At 40.4% G+C, this 15,394-nt stretch overlaps 1 protein-coding gene across 2 annotated transcripts; it reads left to right on the forward strand.

The window, feature by feature from the left end:
- The first annotated feature begins 283 nt into the window (after positions 1 to 283).
- LOC128811682 (cytochrome b5) lies at positions 284 to 14,698 on the forward strand. Of its 2 annotated transcripts, none has more exons than XM_053985487.1 (5): positions 284 to 484; positions 9,870 to 9,998; positions 11,691 to 11,720; positions 12,707 to 12,741; positions 13,602 to 14,698. In XM_053985487.1, the coding sequence occupies exons 1-5, from the start codon at positions 341 to 343 to the stop codon at positions 13,678 to 13,680; spliced, it is 417 nt and encodes a 138-aa protein (XP_053841462.1). In that variant the 5' UTR covers positions 284 to 340; the 3' UTR covers positions 13,681 to 14,698. The 2 variants fall into 2 exon arrangements, with proteins under 2 accessions (XP_053841462.1, XP_053841472.1); XM_053985497.1 differs by lacking the exon at positions 284 to 484 and adding an exon at positions 8,359 to 8,589.
- The last annotated feature ends 696 nt before the right edge of the window (positions 14,699 to 15,394 follow it).

A 15,394-nucleotide genomic window follows, 5' to 3' on the forward strand; every position in this document is an offset into this window, starting at 1 on the left:
CCAGGGCGTGCACAGTAGAGCAGCTGCGATTCGGGCGCCCCGCACCGCCGGAGGCCCGACCGAACCGAGCGGGGACTGCCCCGGCCCCGGCCCGCCCCGCCCGCGGCCGGTCACGTGGGACGGCGGGGAGGCGGGAGCGGGCGGGGCACGACGCCAAAAGTCCCGCCCCGGCCGCCGCCAGGCTGCCCGTCTGCTTTGAGTGGCACCGCCCTCCGCCAATGAGAAGCCGGCAGGGCGGGAGGGGCGGGGCGGTGGCGGGCGGTGATAGGGCCTGCGGCGGGGTATTGGCGGTGTGCGCGGTATCGGCCTGTGGCGAGTGCGGTGCGGGACAGCGCAGGAGATGGCGGGCTCCAGCGAGACCGGGAAAGAGCCGTGGCGGGGCCGCTACTACCGGCTGGAGGAGGTGCAGAAGCACAACAACAGCCAGAGCACCTGGATCATCATCCACAACCGCATCTACGATGTCACCAAGTTCCTGGACGAGGTGGGTGCCCGCGTTGCCGGGACGCTGAGGGCACCGGAGCCTCAGGGGCGGGCTCGCTGGCGGCTCCTCGGCTCCCCGCGCTGTGCCCCTGGCGCGCTCCCCTCCGCCTGCTGCGGCCCGCGGGTGCGGCACGGCGGGAGCCGCCCTCGGGGCCGCGATAGCACCCTGGAGGGAGAGCCGCGGGGCGGGCCCGGGCTCCGGGCGCCTCTCGGGCAGGAGAAACCCGCGAGTGCTGTGCACGCCGGCTGCGCTACCGTGTCATCCGCTGTGCGCCCGCCTGAGCCTTCCGGATTTGAATTTCCAGTAAATAAGGACAAGGAGAAAAAACTGGAGTCAGTGTTGAGGGCTGAGATAGGCGGGCTGGCTGTGTGAATCTTGGGTACCAAGAGTGCGGCTGAATCCATCTGCTTTGGTGTGCCAGCTGAAAACAGAATTAAAAGTGAAGACTCAGCTGGGACCCAGAGCCATATTATCTTGTGAACTGAAAGGTCAGCAACTCCTCTCTTCACACTACTGTAGTGTGTGTTGTATTATGGAATAGGAAAGAAACTTCACAAAGTGAAAGGAAAGTACCACAACATGCAGAATATCACAGATCTTGGGGTTACTCTAATAGTCACAGAATCATAAAATTGTTTGGATTGGAAGAGGCGTTAGAGCTCATCTCATTCCAGCCCACTGCCAAGGGCAGAGACACCTTCTACTAGACCAGTTTACTCCCAGCCTCTGTCCTTGAACACATCCAGGGCTGGGACATTCCCAATTTCTCTGTGCAACCTCTGCCAATACCTCACTCCTGTCACTGTAAAAAAATTCTTCCTCATATCCAGTCCTTGGTAAAGCCTCTTGGTCACAGTGGCTTGTGCTCCTATCTGCCAAATTCGTGCATCCTGGGTAGCCTTAAGCCCTGGGTGGTCTTTTTTTGCAGGACATGGCAGACGTGGCATGTCATACAGGCAGTCAGGTTCAGAAAATTAGGGTGGCTCACACTGCTGCCCTAATCTGCTCTTTGCGGGGATGCTGTGTGGTGCTGCAAAGCTGCACCAGTTCCAGCTCTAGTGTAGTGCACTAGAGGAAAGTTCAATTCCTTTGGCTGTGTTTTGTTAGGCTTTTTTTCTTCCCAGTTAGTGGTTGATGTTTTTGATCTCTGGCAGACAGCAGTTGATGTAATCACTGATAGTCATGGTTAATAAAGAAGCATTTTAGTTATTGGACTAAAACCTAATTCAGTGGAAATGCAGAAATAAAACTACCATTTTTTTTTCCAGTAATTGAATGGCACTGGGATTTAGATACTTTGAGTTTTCTCCCTTGCTCTATATTCCCAGTTAGCAAAGATAGACTCACAGGATCAATTGGTAGTTGGAAAAGACCTCTGAGATCTCGTCCAGTCCTTGACCAAACACCACTGTGTCAATTAGACCATGGTAGTAAGTGCCACATCCAGTCTTTCTTTAAAACTGTCAGGGACAGTGACTGCCACCTCTTTTGGCAGCCCATTTCAATGTCTAATCAGTCTTTCTGTGAAGAAATTCTTCCTAAAAGCAACCAATTAAAAAGAGTATGGTAGACTCACATTAATTTCTTAAGGAATACAGTTTAGATGGGTAGAGACATGATGGATTTTAAGCATCAGTAGTTCTGTAGCCCCGTCTTGATTTCCGTGCTTGTAAACTTCCGATTCAAGGGAGAAACTGAGCATTTTCCAAAGGAGGGTTGACAAGCAATTTTTCAAAGGCAGTGTTGACACAGGTAGTATTTCATTCTTAAGCTGTGTGTCAATGCAAATTGTTTGGCTTTTCAGCAAGGCAGATTATGAAACTGATCTACTGACTCTTCCTTCATTATTTCTCATCTAGCTGTGCACCTGGTCATCTTCATCCATTAGTTATGGACATCACTGTATTGTTATGCAGTCAAGGCCAATTTAATTATAGGAGCTCTGGAGGAGAATGCAGCTTTTTGTCTAGTCTGCAAAACTGAATTAACTTTTGGGAACTTGATCAGTTTTGATTGATACATATTTTTATTGTTTGTACATATTGTCCAGATTGAGGAGGTAGAAACAAAAAGACACACCTTAGAAAAACCCTAAATCTAACCCCACCCAAGAAAAAAAACATTTGACAAAAAAAAAAAAAATCCAGGATCTAATGAGCTTTTGAGTTTAAATAGTTGCACAGCCTCTTCCTTCAGTACATATGGTGAAATTGGTAAATATTAAGTGGCATCACCTTTTGTAAATTTCTCCAAGAAAACCTCATTTTCACCCTTCAGGCCATCGCTGATAATTTGGTAGCATATCAAAAGAATTCAGTTTGGAAGTATTTAAATAGTTGGGTTTTGAACAATGTAGGGGATGTCTTGAGACCCTCTGGTATGCATAAGTCAGACTTCAGCCTCACACTAAACAGCTTCCAATAGAACATGGCTGTTTTTGAGCTGGAATTTTGAAGGCATTCTGAGATAATCACTGAGATTGTTGGAAACAGTTACCCAAAATATTTTAAGTGAAGCTACAGTCCTAGGGAAAGTTCTTTAACATTTTAATATTGATTGTGTTGGTGATTTTTGTTATGGAACTCTTCAATTAAGATACTTTGTAGGGCACTTTTTTAACCTTTTTTTTGAATGCTTTTGGTACTTAGTTTATCAAGTGTTATGCTAATTCTTTTGATAGTGTCAGACACCCTGAGACACTTACATGTGACAGCTGAGGAGAAATTGAAGCTTGCCTCTTGCTGGTTTATTGCAGAATCCAGTAAACCCTACTCAAAGTGGGGATTATGTTAGCTGTTTCAATAGTATTATTGGTTAAACTTAGGTTTATTTCTTGCAGTTCCTTTCAGAAGTAGAAAAGCTTAACATATTTTATGACTTAAATGTAGGCCACTGAAATTTGAGTCCAATAGTATTAAAAAGGGTAGACTGCTAAAGCATCACCTCACTCATGCTCTTCCCAAGCAGTACATAAGTATCAGTTTACTGGGGAGTGAAGAGCTGGGAGAAGCAGCGAAGCTCACCTGTCCTATTTCTTAAACCAATAAGCCATCTTTTCAGCTACTGCATTAATCTATGTAAATATTTTCTTATTAATGATGAAGTTGAAAACTTTATGTGCTTCAATCTTGAAGTCGCCTTGGATGCTCTTGTGCTTAATAAGTGAAAGTGTGGTGCTGTTTTTCACTCCATTACAGTAGTTACAGGGTGTACTCCCTCTGTCCAGCTGTTGTGTCTTCATGGAGCTTGTAGATGTTTAGTGGAACTTGTTTGGCTTTGGGGAACAATCAGCCTGTGTGAACATTTGATTGAAGTTAGATAGGAAATGGGCTGGGGATGGTGACATGTCCGTGTTGGGAGTGGAGGCATCGCATGGTGTGACCCATAGTAGCTTGGCTTCCTACAGGACAAGGCTTAAAAAAGATCATATGAAATACAGAAAAACTGCTGAATGAGGAAACAATTGTGTGCTTTGATATCTTATCTATGGGGTTAATGGAGATTCCAGCAACTGCTTTTTTTTAGTCAGTTTGATTTTTTTTCTTTGGTTTTTTTTTTTTTTTGATTTTTTTCTTTTTGTTTTTTTTTAGTGGCAGATGTTGGGGAAAATTCATAGCTTGAATATTCATTTCTGAATTTTCTTTTATTTTCCAAGTTTGGGAGAAGAAATCAAGAGACCTCGGCTTTCAGAATGCATTATTTAAAAGGTCTTGGCAAGAAAGAGTGTTCTTGAAACCAGAAGCTTTGTTGTTTGTCATTAAAGGCTGTCAGACCTGTGTTGCAGAAGAATTGGGAAACCTTTTCCTTAGCTTCAGGTCTTGTGGTTTATCCCCACAAAGTACCCATGTACGACACAGTGGCTCACTCACCTTCCTGCCAGTGCATGGGGAGGAGAATCAGAAAAAGGTCAATATAAGAACAGTTTAATAACTCAAAGTAAATGTAACAATAATGGTAATGATTAAGAGTAAGAGAGAAGTATAAAACCCAATGGGAACAAATGATGCAGCGTGTATGTGTTCTCCACTCACTGACCGATGCCCAGCCTGCTCCTGAGCAATGATTGATGGCTCACAGACAACTCCTCCCAGTTTATGGATGGAGTGTGACATTTTGTGGTATGGAATATCTCTTTGCCCGTTTTGGGTCAGCTGTCCTGGCTGTGCTTCCTCACTGGCAGAGCATGGGACACTGAAAAGTCCTTGACTTAGGTGAGCACTACTTGGCTGCAATCAAATTATCAGTTCATTAACAACATTATTCTCATGCTGAATCCAAAGCACTGTAGTGTACCAGCTACTAAGAAGAAAATGAACTGTATCTCAGCTTAAACCAGGATATGGTCCTATGTCATTTAAAGGAAAATAGCTACTAGAAATGCATGTGTACTCACAGCAGGATGTCATGGCTATATCTGTATTGTAGATAATTACATATATGAGGAGTTTCTTGTTCTGGAAACCAACTATGGCATTCATTTAATATTAATCTAATACAGATTTATTTAGGTTAATTCAATTGTTAGTGGTCTAAGAATTCAGCAAAAACATTATTGGTAAATATATTTTTTTTCATATGGTATGAACTTGTGCATCCATAATGCTTTTCCTAAACTTCTAGAATTGATAGCTGCCACTAAATGTGTTTTGTAATCCTGGTCAAGTAAAGTGCAAAAGCAAATATTGTTCTATTGTGTCAGGATGAAAAATGTTCTCTCTCCTATGTGGCAATAAGTTAGATTCATGCAGTGTGATGGTGTTGTAGAGGAGTAGCATAATGCCTTCCATGTTTAAAGTCATGATCAGCTTGCACTGGAAGATGCCTTTATTGGCACATTTGGAATCTGCTAGTGAACCATGGGAACTGTTCCTGCAGAACCTTGCAGTCTGAGCGTTAAATACAGTGTTCAACTGTGGTTCAACTTCTTAAGCTCTGATGAAGCTTGCAGGAGAATTTGAAAATGTTTCAAGAAATAGCACTTCTTAGCACTTATATGTGAAACTCTGCAAGTTGTAACTGTTTAGTAAGTCGGGAAATGGGCACTGTTGTGGTTTAACCTCAGTGCCCTGCAGCCCCTTGTTCACTGCTCCCCACAGCCCTTTGGTGGGATGGGAAAGGGAATTAGGGAAAAAAGATATAATGTGTGGGTTGAGATAAGAGCAGTTTAATAACTGAAATAAAATAATATAACAATTGCAACAAAAAGAGATGCTAACCCATGCCCAGCCCACTGCCAAGCAGCAAACTGCTGCCCCCACCCAGCTCCTTGCAGTTGGTATACTGGGCATGATGTTCTGTTGTATGGAATACCCCTTTGGCAAGTTCAGATCAGCTGTCCTGGCTGTGCTCCTTCCTGGCTTCTTGTGCACCTTCTTGCTGGCAGAGCATGGGACACTGAGAAGTCCTTGAATTAGGGTAAGTGCTACTTAGCAACAACTGCAGCATCAGTGTGTTATCACTGATTATTCTCATATATCACTGAATCATAAGCACTCATATCACTGAATCCAAAGCACAGCATTGTACCAGCCTCCAAGACGAAAATGCAACTCTATCCCAGCTGAAATCAGGGCAGGCACCAAACTACTGGGTATTTCATTTGCACTTTATCTAAAAGCCTAATGATAGTTTTCAAAAATACACTTTCAGAGAGAGATCTTCTTTCCTAGGCTCCTGACGTTCTACATGAGCTGTCAGTTTGTCTTGAAACTTAAATAGATGATAGAAATAATTTGGAGGACTCTTTTCAGGCTACATGAAAATGCCCTTGGAATAAGCAAGCATTTGTCTGTCTGTCCTGCATAATAGAGCTGAGGTTCTCTGGGTGTTCCCTGGCTCTGTCACTGCCCCCTTTCTGCTTTTCATTCCTGTAGTGCAGAAAGGGAAATGTGAGTTTATGAGACTGCCACTAATGGAGACCTTTGCTGATCTACTTGAAAGTTAAATTGGACCCTAGATTTCATTCCCTCGCTGTAGGAAGGGAGAGGGCACAGGAGTTGCAAATTAAGGTAGTTACGATTTAATAGAGTCTTGAACTATGACACTGAGAAATCTGCATGACTGTAGCAAAGGGGAGAGAAGGTGGTATTCAAGATGAGGTGAGTTGGACTTTTGACCCAGATGAGAGCAGCAAGGTTAACTGCATATTTGCCTTATCTAAAACTTTCTAATGTGCTGCTGTTAGGAATCCGTCTGTGCTCTGTGGTAGCGTTGGCTCTGTATTGGTATTTGTTAGACATATAGCTTAGATTATTTATTATAAAGGGAATGTCCTAGGAATGAGCTAGGCTGTCTTAATTTATCATCAAATTTCCCCTGAACTACAGTTTTACCTGCAAGAACTCTGATTACTTTTATCAACAGGATTTTGGTTTAGGGGTCACTATCTCTATAGCCCTGTGGGCTTTCCAGTTCCAGGGTCTATCCAGAGGATCTTCATTAAAGTAGCAGTTCTGGTAGCAGGCTTTGTTTACCAGGCAGAATCATGAACAAAAGCCTTGTATAAACAAGCTTTGGAAAACTCATCCAGCCATGAAAGATGCTCATTTTTTGATAGAAGAGTCAGTTCTTGCCCTTTGTATGAGACATTACAGTTGCTCTCTTTCATTAGGGGAGGTGAAATCTTTTCATTAATTGCGTGTATTATGTGCTAGTTACTTACAGAGGGTTTGTAAGTTCATATTATTAAGCAGAGGTGGCATCTAAAAGCAAAGTGTTTAGCTTCAAAGTACTTCTTCCATCAGTGTCTAGTAGGTTATAATTAACATTGTCTGCTAGATGGCTTAAGTTTGGGATTCTGTGTGTGATTCTCCGTACTTAGCCTTGCTCATGTCATAAAAAAAAATTACCAGTTTTCCAGCTGTAGTGGCAGAGGTCAGGGTGAATTTGTACTCTTCAGCTGACCTGTCATAGTCAATCAGAGGGTTGGTAGAAAGGATTGGTTGCAGTCACTGTCTTGATACTAATATTGTGGTTTTGTAGACAGAGGGATCAGTTGCTAATTAGACACAAAACTAGTTTGACAGAGAAAAGCTGGAGTGCCTCTGTGGTGCTGCCCATACTGCTACGTGATTGCTTTGTAGTGGCACAAGGGAGGGATTTGGGAGCACAAGTTAGTACCTGATCCTTCTGTAGCTGGCAACCGGCAAGTAGTTTGTTAAAGTACTCCATGAAGTAATTTTAATGCAGGTGCAGTTATGTTGGTAGGTATCCACTTGTTTGGCTGGATGGTGGATTTTTTTTTTTTTTTTTTTTTTGGTGAAGCAATGTAAACCATGTGATCTTTATGACTTGCTGGAGTAACTGGTATTTTATGTACTTGTATGAGTGGGGTTTGGGTTCATTGCAATGCATGAGTAGGAGTTTACATGCTGCTTATGCTGCTGGTGCTTTTTGGGTGGTTTAACTTTGGAGCCTTTTGCTGCTTGTTGATACTTTGTTTGTCAGGCAAACCAAGGAGCTGTGCCACCTTTTCTGCTGAAGTTGGTCACATATGTTTTTCTGTCTGGAGGGGCAAAATTCTTTAGCATGGTGTTAAAAAACCCAAACCCACATTGCTGAAGAAATTCCATGAAGATTTAGTTGAGGTAATGTCTTGGAGTGCTGGTTAGACCCAAGTTCAGCTTCTTAAGTACCATTTCAAGGCATTGAACTTGAGTGCTCCCTCAACTTTAGTCTATTCCTTTCCCTGAATACTTACCAGAATGGATTCAAGGACAAGATTTTGGTGAGCATGCCATATTTGCAGGTTGTTTGCGTAATCTTTAGTCTGCTTGTACTCTGCTGACCTTTTTTGGCTCAGCTGCTGTGTCTAATCTCTCTATCAGTTGCTTAATCTTGCTTTTGCTTAGTCATGGTAGGGATCCTTTACACTAATAACTATGGTATCTTGGCTCTTTAAAAAGTGTTGTGTTGGGCTTTTTTTTTTGTTTTTTCTCTTCAACTTCTTTAATCTGTTTAAATAAATGTCTGTGTTTAATATGAAGATTGAAGTTATGGAGTTCTGGTACTGCTGGAAATTCATAGTAGTATGGTTCAACTGTATGATTAAATACTGGTTTTGTCAGAAGAGAAGTTTTGATATGAGATTAATAGGAGGATTTGAAGTAAGTGCTAACCTGAATTCCCTAGACTAGTAGAAATGCCATTTCTTTAACCTGTGGGCTTTTTGGTAAGCTGTTCTCCCTACAAGATGACCCTAAATTGTGGAAATTTTGCCTATTTTCCATAATGTTGTATCTTGTACTCAGAAGCATTAAAAACTGAATTCAGCTTCAAAAGCCTTCTATCTTCTCTATTACTGGTAAAGTGCTAATGTCTATTCCATGCTTGCCTTAATCCAAGGCAGTACTAGTAAGTGCTTGTAACTTGTTTACCTAATCGTTCCCAAAGTTTATGTAATACTTTCCTGCTTGAAAGTTGAGTGGTGAATTTCTGTGGCATGTTACCTGTTACATGAATAAGTGACTGGGAGCTGAGGAAATGCACTGAACTAGAAGATATGATAGATCTTGCAGTATATTCAGGCAGAGTTATTTGATAGATAAAAATGTACTTCATAAAAATTTCATAAAACCCCCAAAGTGCATCCTGGGGAAGAATAAAAGTTAATGGAGAACAGAGGTTTATGTTAAGGGAATGGTGATGGATTGAGGTATTAGAAGATCCCGGGAGATGACTTCTCTGTATCTCACAGGGGTTTTATCAACAATGTGGTTTTGGGATTCCATAGTCTGTGAAAACCAAATTGCTATTCTAGGGTCTTGAGTGAGTTTTCAGTTGTGCTTAATCACTTCCAAAGGAGCTGTCTTACTTGATATTTGTACCATAATTTGTTTTGGAAAGGACCCTTAAACTTACCTGGCCCACCTCCCTGCTCAAACTAGCATTAACTAGAAGGTCAGATTCCTTAGCACCTTGCCAGCTTGTTTTGCCAATGCTTGATTCACATCTTGTGAACAGATTTTTTGTCTTCCTGGAATGTTCTTGCTGCAGCTAATACTTTTTTGGCTTTTATCCTTCTGCTGTATAAAGCATTGCTTGGATAAAAATACACATTTCCTAAAGAAGTGAAAACACAGAATGTAACTTCTGTGCTGTTAAAACACAGACTGATTCCCACACAACTTTCTAAATGCTTTAATTGCAAGGGGTAATGCCTCTTACTGCTTCTTTGCCAATGAAATAGAGACTTAGCTTCCTTGGTTTTGGCTTCAGAGAGTACATAAAGCTCTCTAGTTATTCAGAAAGGCTTATGTTTACTCTAGAAAGTCTAGCTGCTGATTTTTGCTGTTTTTTAATTTTAGAAATGTAAAAATGCAGAATTTCCATTTCTAGAATGTGAAATGTATTTCAGTAATAAATTTAAACTCATTAAAAATTACAGCACCCAGGAGGTGAAGAGGTCCTTAGGGAGCAAGCTGGGGGAGATGCTACTGAGAACTTTGAAGATGTTGGCCATTCCACAGATGCAAGGACACTGTCAGAATCCTTTATTGTTGGGGAACTTCATCCCGTGAGTATATGAGCGTATCCTTACTTTTGTATTTACTATACTGCTTTTGCATCCAGTTATTTTTCTGGTAATTACTTCAAAATCAAGAACTGCTCGTTTGGTTGGATGCCAGTCCTGCAGCTGTTTGTGGATGGATCTAGGTTTGAGATCGTTCCCCCAGTGTGAAGGGATTTGATTAGTGTAGCATAAGGATAATCACATCTTTTCGTGATTTAAATTGTCTTACAGCTTAGTTCTTGAATAAACTGAACATGGAATCGTGTCATTTCTGGTATATGCTGTCAGCTTTGTCATGAAACTCTGTAACCCCTGAAGGTGGTATGTCAGAATGTCTAGACCTTTTCTTATGCCACTATGCAGAGTGACTACTGAACAACCACTTTCATGCCTTCACCATTGTAAATACCTATCTGCCAGGCTCCCACCTGCATCGAAAGGTGCAATCCTGGCTCTTTGAATATATGTCTAGAAAATGGTTATTTTGTACTTCTGGTAGTACATTGTACTTCTGGTTTCTTGCTCTGTCTTCCCCTCTCTGTCTCCTGCCATTTTTAGCTGTGTCATGGTTCCCTACTTGTGGTTGTCAGAGTTGTTTATGATCAGTTCCCACTGTATCATCTGTCACGTCCTCTTTTTTTATACTGTCCATCCCATTTCTTGTACTTTTAATGAGCACCATTCTGCTGTCTTAAGTTTTGAAGTATTTCTTTCTAGCTACAGAGCTGCTGCTTTGGCTTCCTTCAGCTAGGCCATAGTTAAACTCTCCTGCATCTTAATAGTTGAAAACCACTCTTTGGAGGTTTAGGTTGCTAGTGTGCCCATCTGCTCTACTTTGCTGCCCACTCCTGCCTCTTCTCTTTTCCTCTTGTTTCATGTATGTCTTGTCTTGCATTTGGGTAAAAATCACTGTTGTGAGTAGCCTATTTCACAGTAAGATTCCCGATCTTGTTTGTCTCTTTTGTCTCAGGTCATCTCTTGAAAAATATTATTAATGTAGCTTGTCCTAATAAGAAGTGATTTGGCTCTGATGCACATTTGTGCATTTGTGGCTTTGTCTATTTCTGATGCCACTAACGTTGTTCTTAACCTGGCTATCAGTCCAGTTCTTCCTTGTTTGGCAAGTGCCTGTTTTCACTTGATATAAAGCAAACAGCTTGGTAGTGTAATGTACAAATACAGCACTGTCAGGATTATATACTGTTGGGCTTTTTTGTAATGAGTGTGACTGTGCCAAGCAGAGCTTTGAGTTTATGAAAGATCCCTAGATTTTGGAACCTTTGTTCCAGTGGACATTGGCACAACCAGTTAGTTGACTTTACCTGATAGTACAAGTACAGTAAGCAGAATCAATATGATTGCAGTCAATGTATAAGCTAAGGTTATGAACTCTCCAGAGACAAAGGAAAGGTGAAAACATGGCCAAAAAGAATAATGAAATTTTTTGTAGGCTCAGGTTTCACTTCTATCATTGCATACTGGGGAATATTATTTAAGGAAGTGATCTTGTTTATGTTAGCTCAAAATCAATCACTGACATCTGCTCTCTTGCAAGTCTGTTTTTACTTAGGGAAAAATACTTACATATTAACAGAATGAATAGCAAACTGAATTTAGTGATAAATTGTATGAGTTTGGTTTTGTTTTCAATGCTTCAGATTTTGTCTAAATGTTCCTTGCTCTTTTCTCTGGCAGGATGATAGATCCAAGCTTCAGAAACCAACAGTAAGTGTGTTTCTTGAAATGCCACATTGTTTCTTTTGGGCATAACAGACAGTGTCCTAGTGTTTGTGTGTGAATGGTATACCCCCAGAAAAAGAAATAATTCCGTTTAAGTGCAGTGTTTCAGGTTTTAAATCTTAGACCTGTTGATACTGCTTCAAATGGTTCTTTCCCTTAACCGTTATTTTCTTTGTGTGGCTTCATACCAGGGGGTTTCTAAGTGTGATAGCATTATACTATAGCTAAATCCTTCATTCTTTAAATTGATTGCAAATGTTCTGGTACCAGAGCAGGTAATTTTGCAGTGATGGATCTTGCATCATTAAATTTAGGTAGGGTTTTAATGCTTGGATTTTTAAAATAAACTTTAGGGTCATACACAGTAGAGTTACTCAAATTAATAAGTCTTCATGTAAATTGTGTACATATACCCAACTGGCATTTGACCTTGTAGTGCTGCTTTTTCTGTAGAAACAGAACAAGAAGTCCAAATCAGTATCAGGAACAGCTATAACAATTTGATTCTTACACAATCTGAAACACCACACTAAGACCCCTGACTTTAATAAGCTTTGTAGATGTAAATTAGTAGCTTTCTTTATGTAGTTTTGATATAAAAAATATTTGTGAATTAATTCCAAGTTTTTTCAATTTGATTTTAGTCAATGAAAGGATTTTTGTCTTACAGATGACTGAAACTTTTCAAATGTAACCCAAGGTTGAAGTCAGCTTCATAGAAAACTTGCAGCAAAATTCTTGTTGATAATGTTTTAGGAACTTGATGGCATGTTAGCTATAGAAACTGCTACTAGTTAGCTTGTAATACAGCAGAACTGCTGTAGAAATTAGTAGAAAATGCTTCCCAAATGCATGCACTGAGTTGTTTCTGAATTAGTCTCATTTGATGAGTTTTGAGAAACTCTGGGGCTCGTTAAGGTGGAGAAGATTGTCTTCCTGAAGTAAATATCTTCTTATGCTTTGTTTTCCAGGAAACTCTTATTACCACTGTTCAGTCTACTACCAGGTACAGTATGACATCTGATGTCAAACTTGAAGCTCCTCATGATTTTCTGAAGCTTAAAAAGCTGAATAGCTTTTATCTGCTGGAAGCTGAGATATCAGGGGGTGGTGCATGAAAATTTCTGTTCTGTGTGAAGCCCAAGTTGGCATCTGTGCACTACTTTACAAGTGTGTTAGCTTACTAGGTAGATATTTTTCTCATATTGGCAGGTGTCAGTATCTACCAAATGGTTTGATTTGCACAGGCCTTTATTTCTGGAGTCTACCACGTGAAGGGAAGACTTAGTGCCATTGCCAACTATTTTACTGACATGGGTGCCATGCTTTTGAAATTTGCTACTGGTGTTGCATCTAAGGGAAATAAGAGGATTCTGTGTATAAGAAGGAAGATATGTCAGAATTGGGAGGGGGTTGAAAAACACTTTGGAATACCACTGAACCAAAAACTTTTTAAAGTTGTATCCTGCTGACAATTGCCTACTGCTGAAACCTCAGAGGACTCTTCTATGACCCTCTGGGTGGGGAGTTTGGGTGTTTAGAAGTGTCATGTGATGCTGCTACTTAAATAGCTTTTGAATGAATGACATTCTGGGCAGCACACCATGACTTTAAATGTGCCTAGGGTTTTGCTCTTCTCTAATAAGCAAACTTCTTGTAAGTTTTAGTACAAAACTTTACTGTACAAGCTTCTTCCCTTGTCTGGAGTATTAATTACTGGCCAATCCAGGTGTTCGTTGCCCTGAATTTGAGGTATTTGTTGGAGTGGGTAGAAAGGACTTCTTTAAGCAATGACTTTTTCTTTTTTCTTTTTATAACTTGCTGGTTGTCACTTCTAAACTGCCTTTTTCAAAAACTTCCCTTTAGTTCGTGGTCCAACTGGGTGATCCCAGCAATAGCAGCAATTATCGTGGCCCTGATGTATCGTTCCTACATGTCAGAGTAAACGCCTTACTGAGAATTAATGCAAGAAGAGACCACATTCTCTGGAAGAAAATATAAGCAGTCCTAACCCAATATGTTCCTGGAGAAACGCCTGATGTCTGAAGAAATATTCAAGTTTTTCAGAAAATGAAACAATTCTTTTTCTGCTGTGCACTTTTCTTAATGTTGCCTTCTTATATGCTGCTGTGAAGTGATAAAAAGGCACCATTTCTCTTTTTATATAACACTTTTATTCTCTAATTAATTACTTATGATAACTGTATTGCTCTCTGTGGTAGAATATTATTTTGTATGTAACACTGATTCTGGTTATTTCTCTTTAATCTGTAATAGGGTCATTAGGACTCTCTTTACTTACACATTTTACAGCTTTAAAAAACTACCAAAACTGTGTACATGTACACAACCTAACTTAAAAACATCATGCTGTCTTTTTAAATGTAGTATGAATGCAATGCAAGTTAAATGTAATGAATGAAACTGAGTGGAGTTACAGGTGCCTGGAAGTGGGTTGGGCCTAACCAATCAGCTATGATGAGCTGGGGTTTTTTCCATTTTTTTGACAATTGCTCTTATAGTTGTTGTAGGTACTTGTATAGCAAACTGTTCTGTTTGTCTCCCATTGAAAAATTCAGGTGAAATATGAAACTCAATGTTTGGCCCAATTATGTCTGTCTCATTTTTGTCAAAAATTGCTCTTTTGTTCAAAAAAGGCAGAAAAAAGTAACTGCTACTAAATAGTACTGTTCCTGCCGAACACTCAGGTGACTGTAGAATTTGTTCTGGAACTTTTAGCCTTTGATAAAACCTTCAACTTTGTCATGTACATTGTACATTGAGGGGAAAAACTGATAAATTGAATCTATTTCTGACTCTTCTGTTAGGTGCTTTGGTGCTTTATTATGAAGAGGCAACTGTTTTCACTGCAAGTGAATACAAGATAACTGCAAGTTTGCATTTTGTGGTGAACATTTTTAGTCATATGTAAATGATCATGAATAAAAGTTTAATTGGTTACACCTGCTGGCTCAAACGCCTTCATTTCCAAATTCTTTGGGGGCCTTGAAAGGGATATCCTATTGGGGCACTTCTCAGAAATGCACTTACAGTAGCTCCCATCAACTTCATATCAAGCACTCACTTGTCCATATTTGTCCACAGCTTTCCCTCTGAATGTGGTGAAACAGAGTTTAAAACTTCAAGCTTTATTGGTATTTTTATATATAACCTTTAAAAAGGATATAATAACTCGGAGTTAGTATTTAGAATCACAAATCAAGTTTAATTTTTAAAACAACACTTGAGTCCATATATCTAGGTAAGGCAAAAAAAAAAAAAAAGGCAACTTTAGAAAGCATAGCTTTCCCCTTCCCAAGAATTTCAGACAGATAAGTATGTCCACATCAGCAGATAGAGCAGTGCAATTAAAGTGGATCTGTAATGTGGAACACTTGCTGTGAAATGCTTTTTTCCCATGCTGTGTATGTTGGAGTTTTAATATGATGTAGCTCTATTTTGGGCCTGTATAGTGGATATTTGTGCAATTCCCTGGAGTAACTATGGAAGCTCAGTCCCATCTAAAAGTATTCAAGCTGGCATGTGCAGGGAATTTCCACAATGTGAACTAGAAACATGGTGAGTGAAGATGAGTAGGCAGTGCTTCAATAACTGATACAAGTAAAAATGCAAATGTAGATGTGCACTCCCCTCCACTG

The sequence above is a fragment of the Vidua macroura genome, chromosome 1 (assembly GCF_024509145.1).
Source record: "Vidua macroura isolate BioBank_ID:100142 chromosome 1, ASM2450914v1, whole genome shotgun sequence".
Classification (NCBI taxonomy): Eukaryota; Metazoa; Chordata; class Aves; order Passeriformes; family Viduidae; genus Vidua; species Vidua macroura.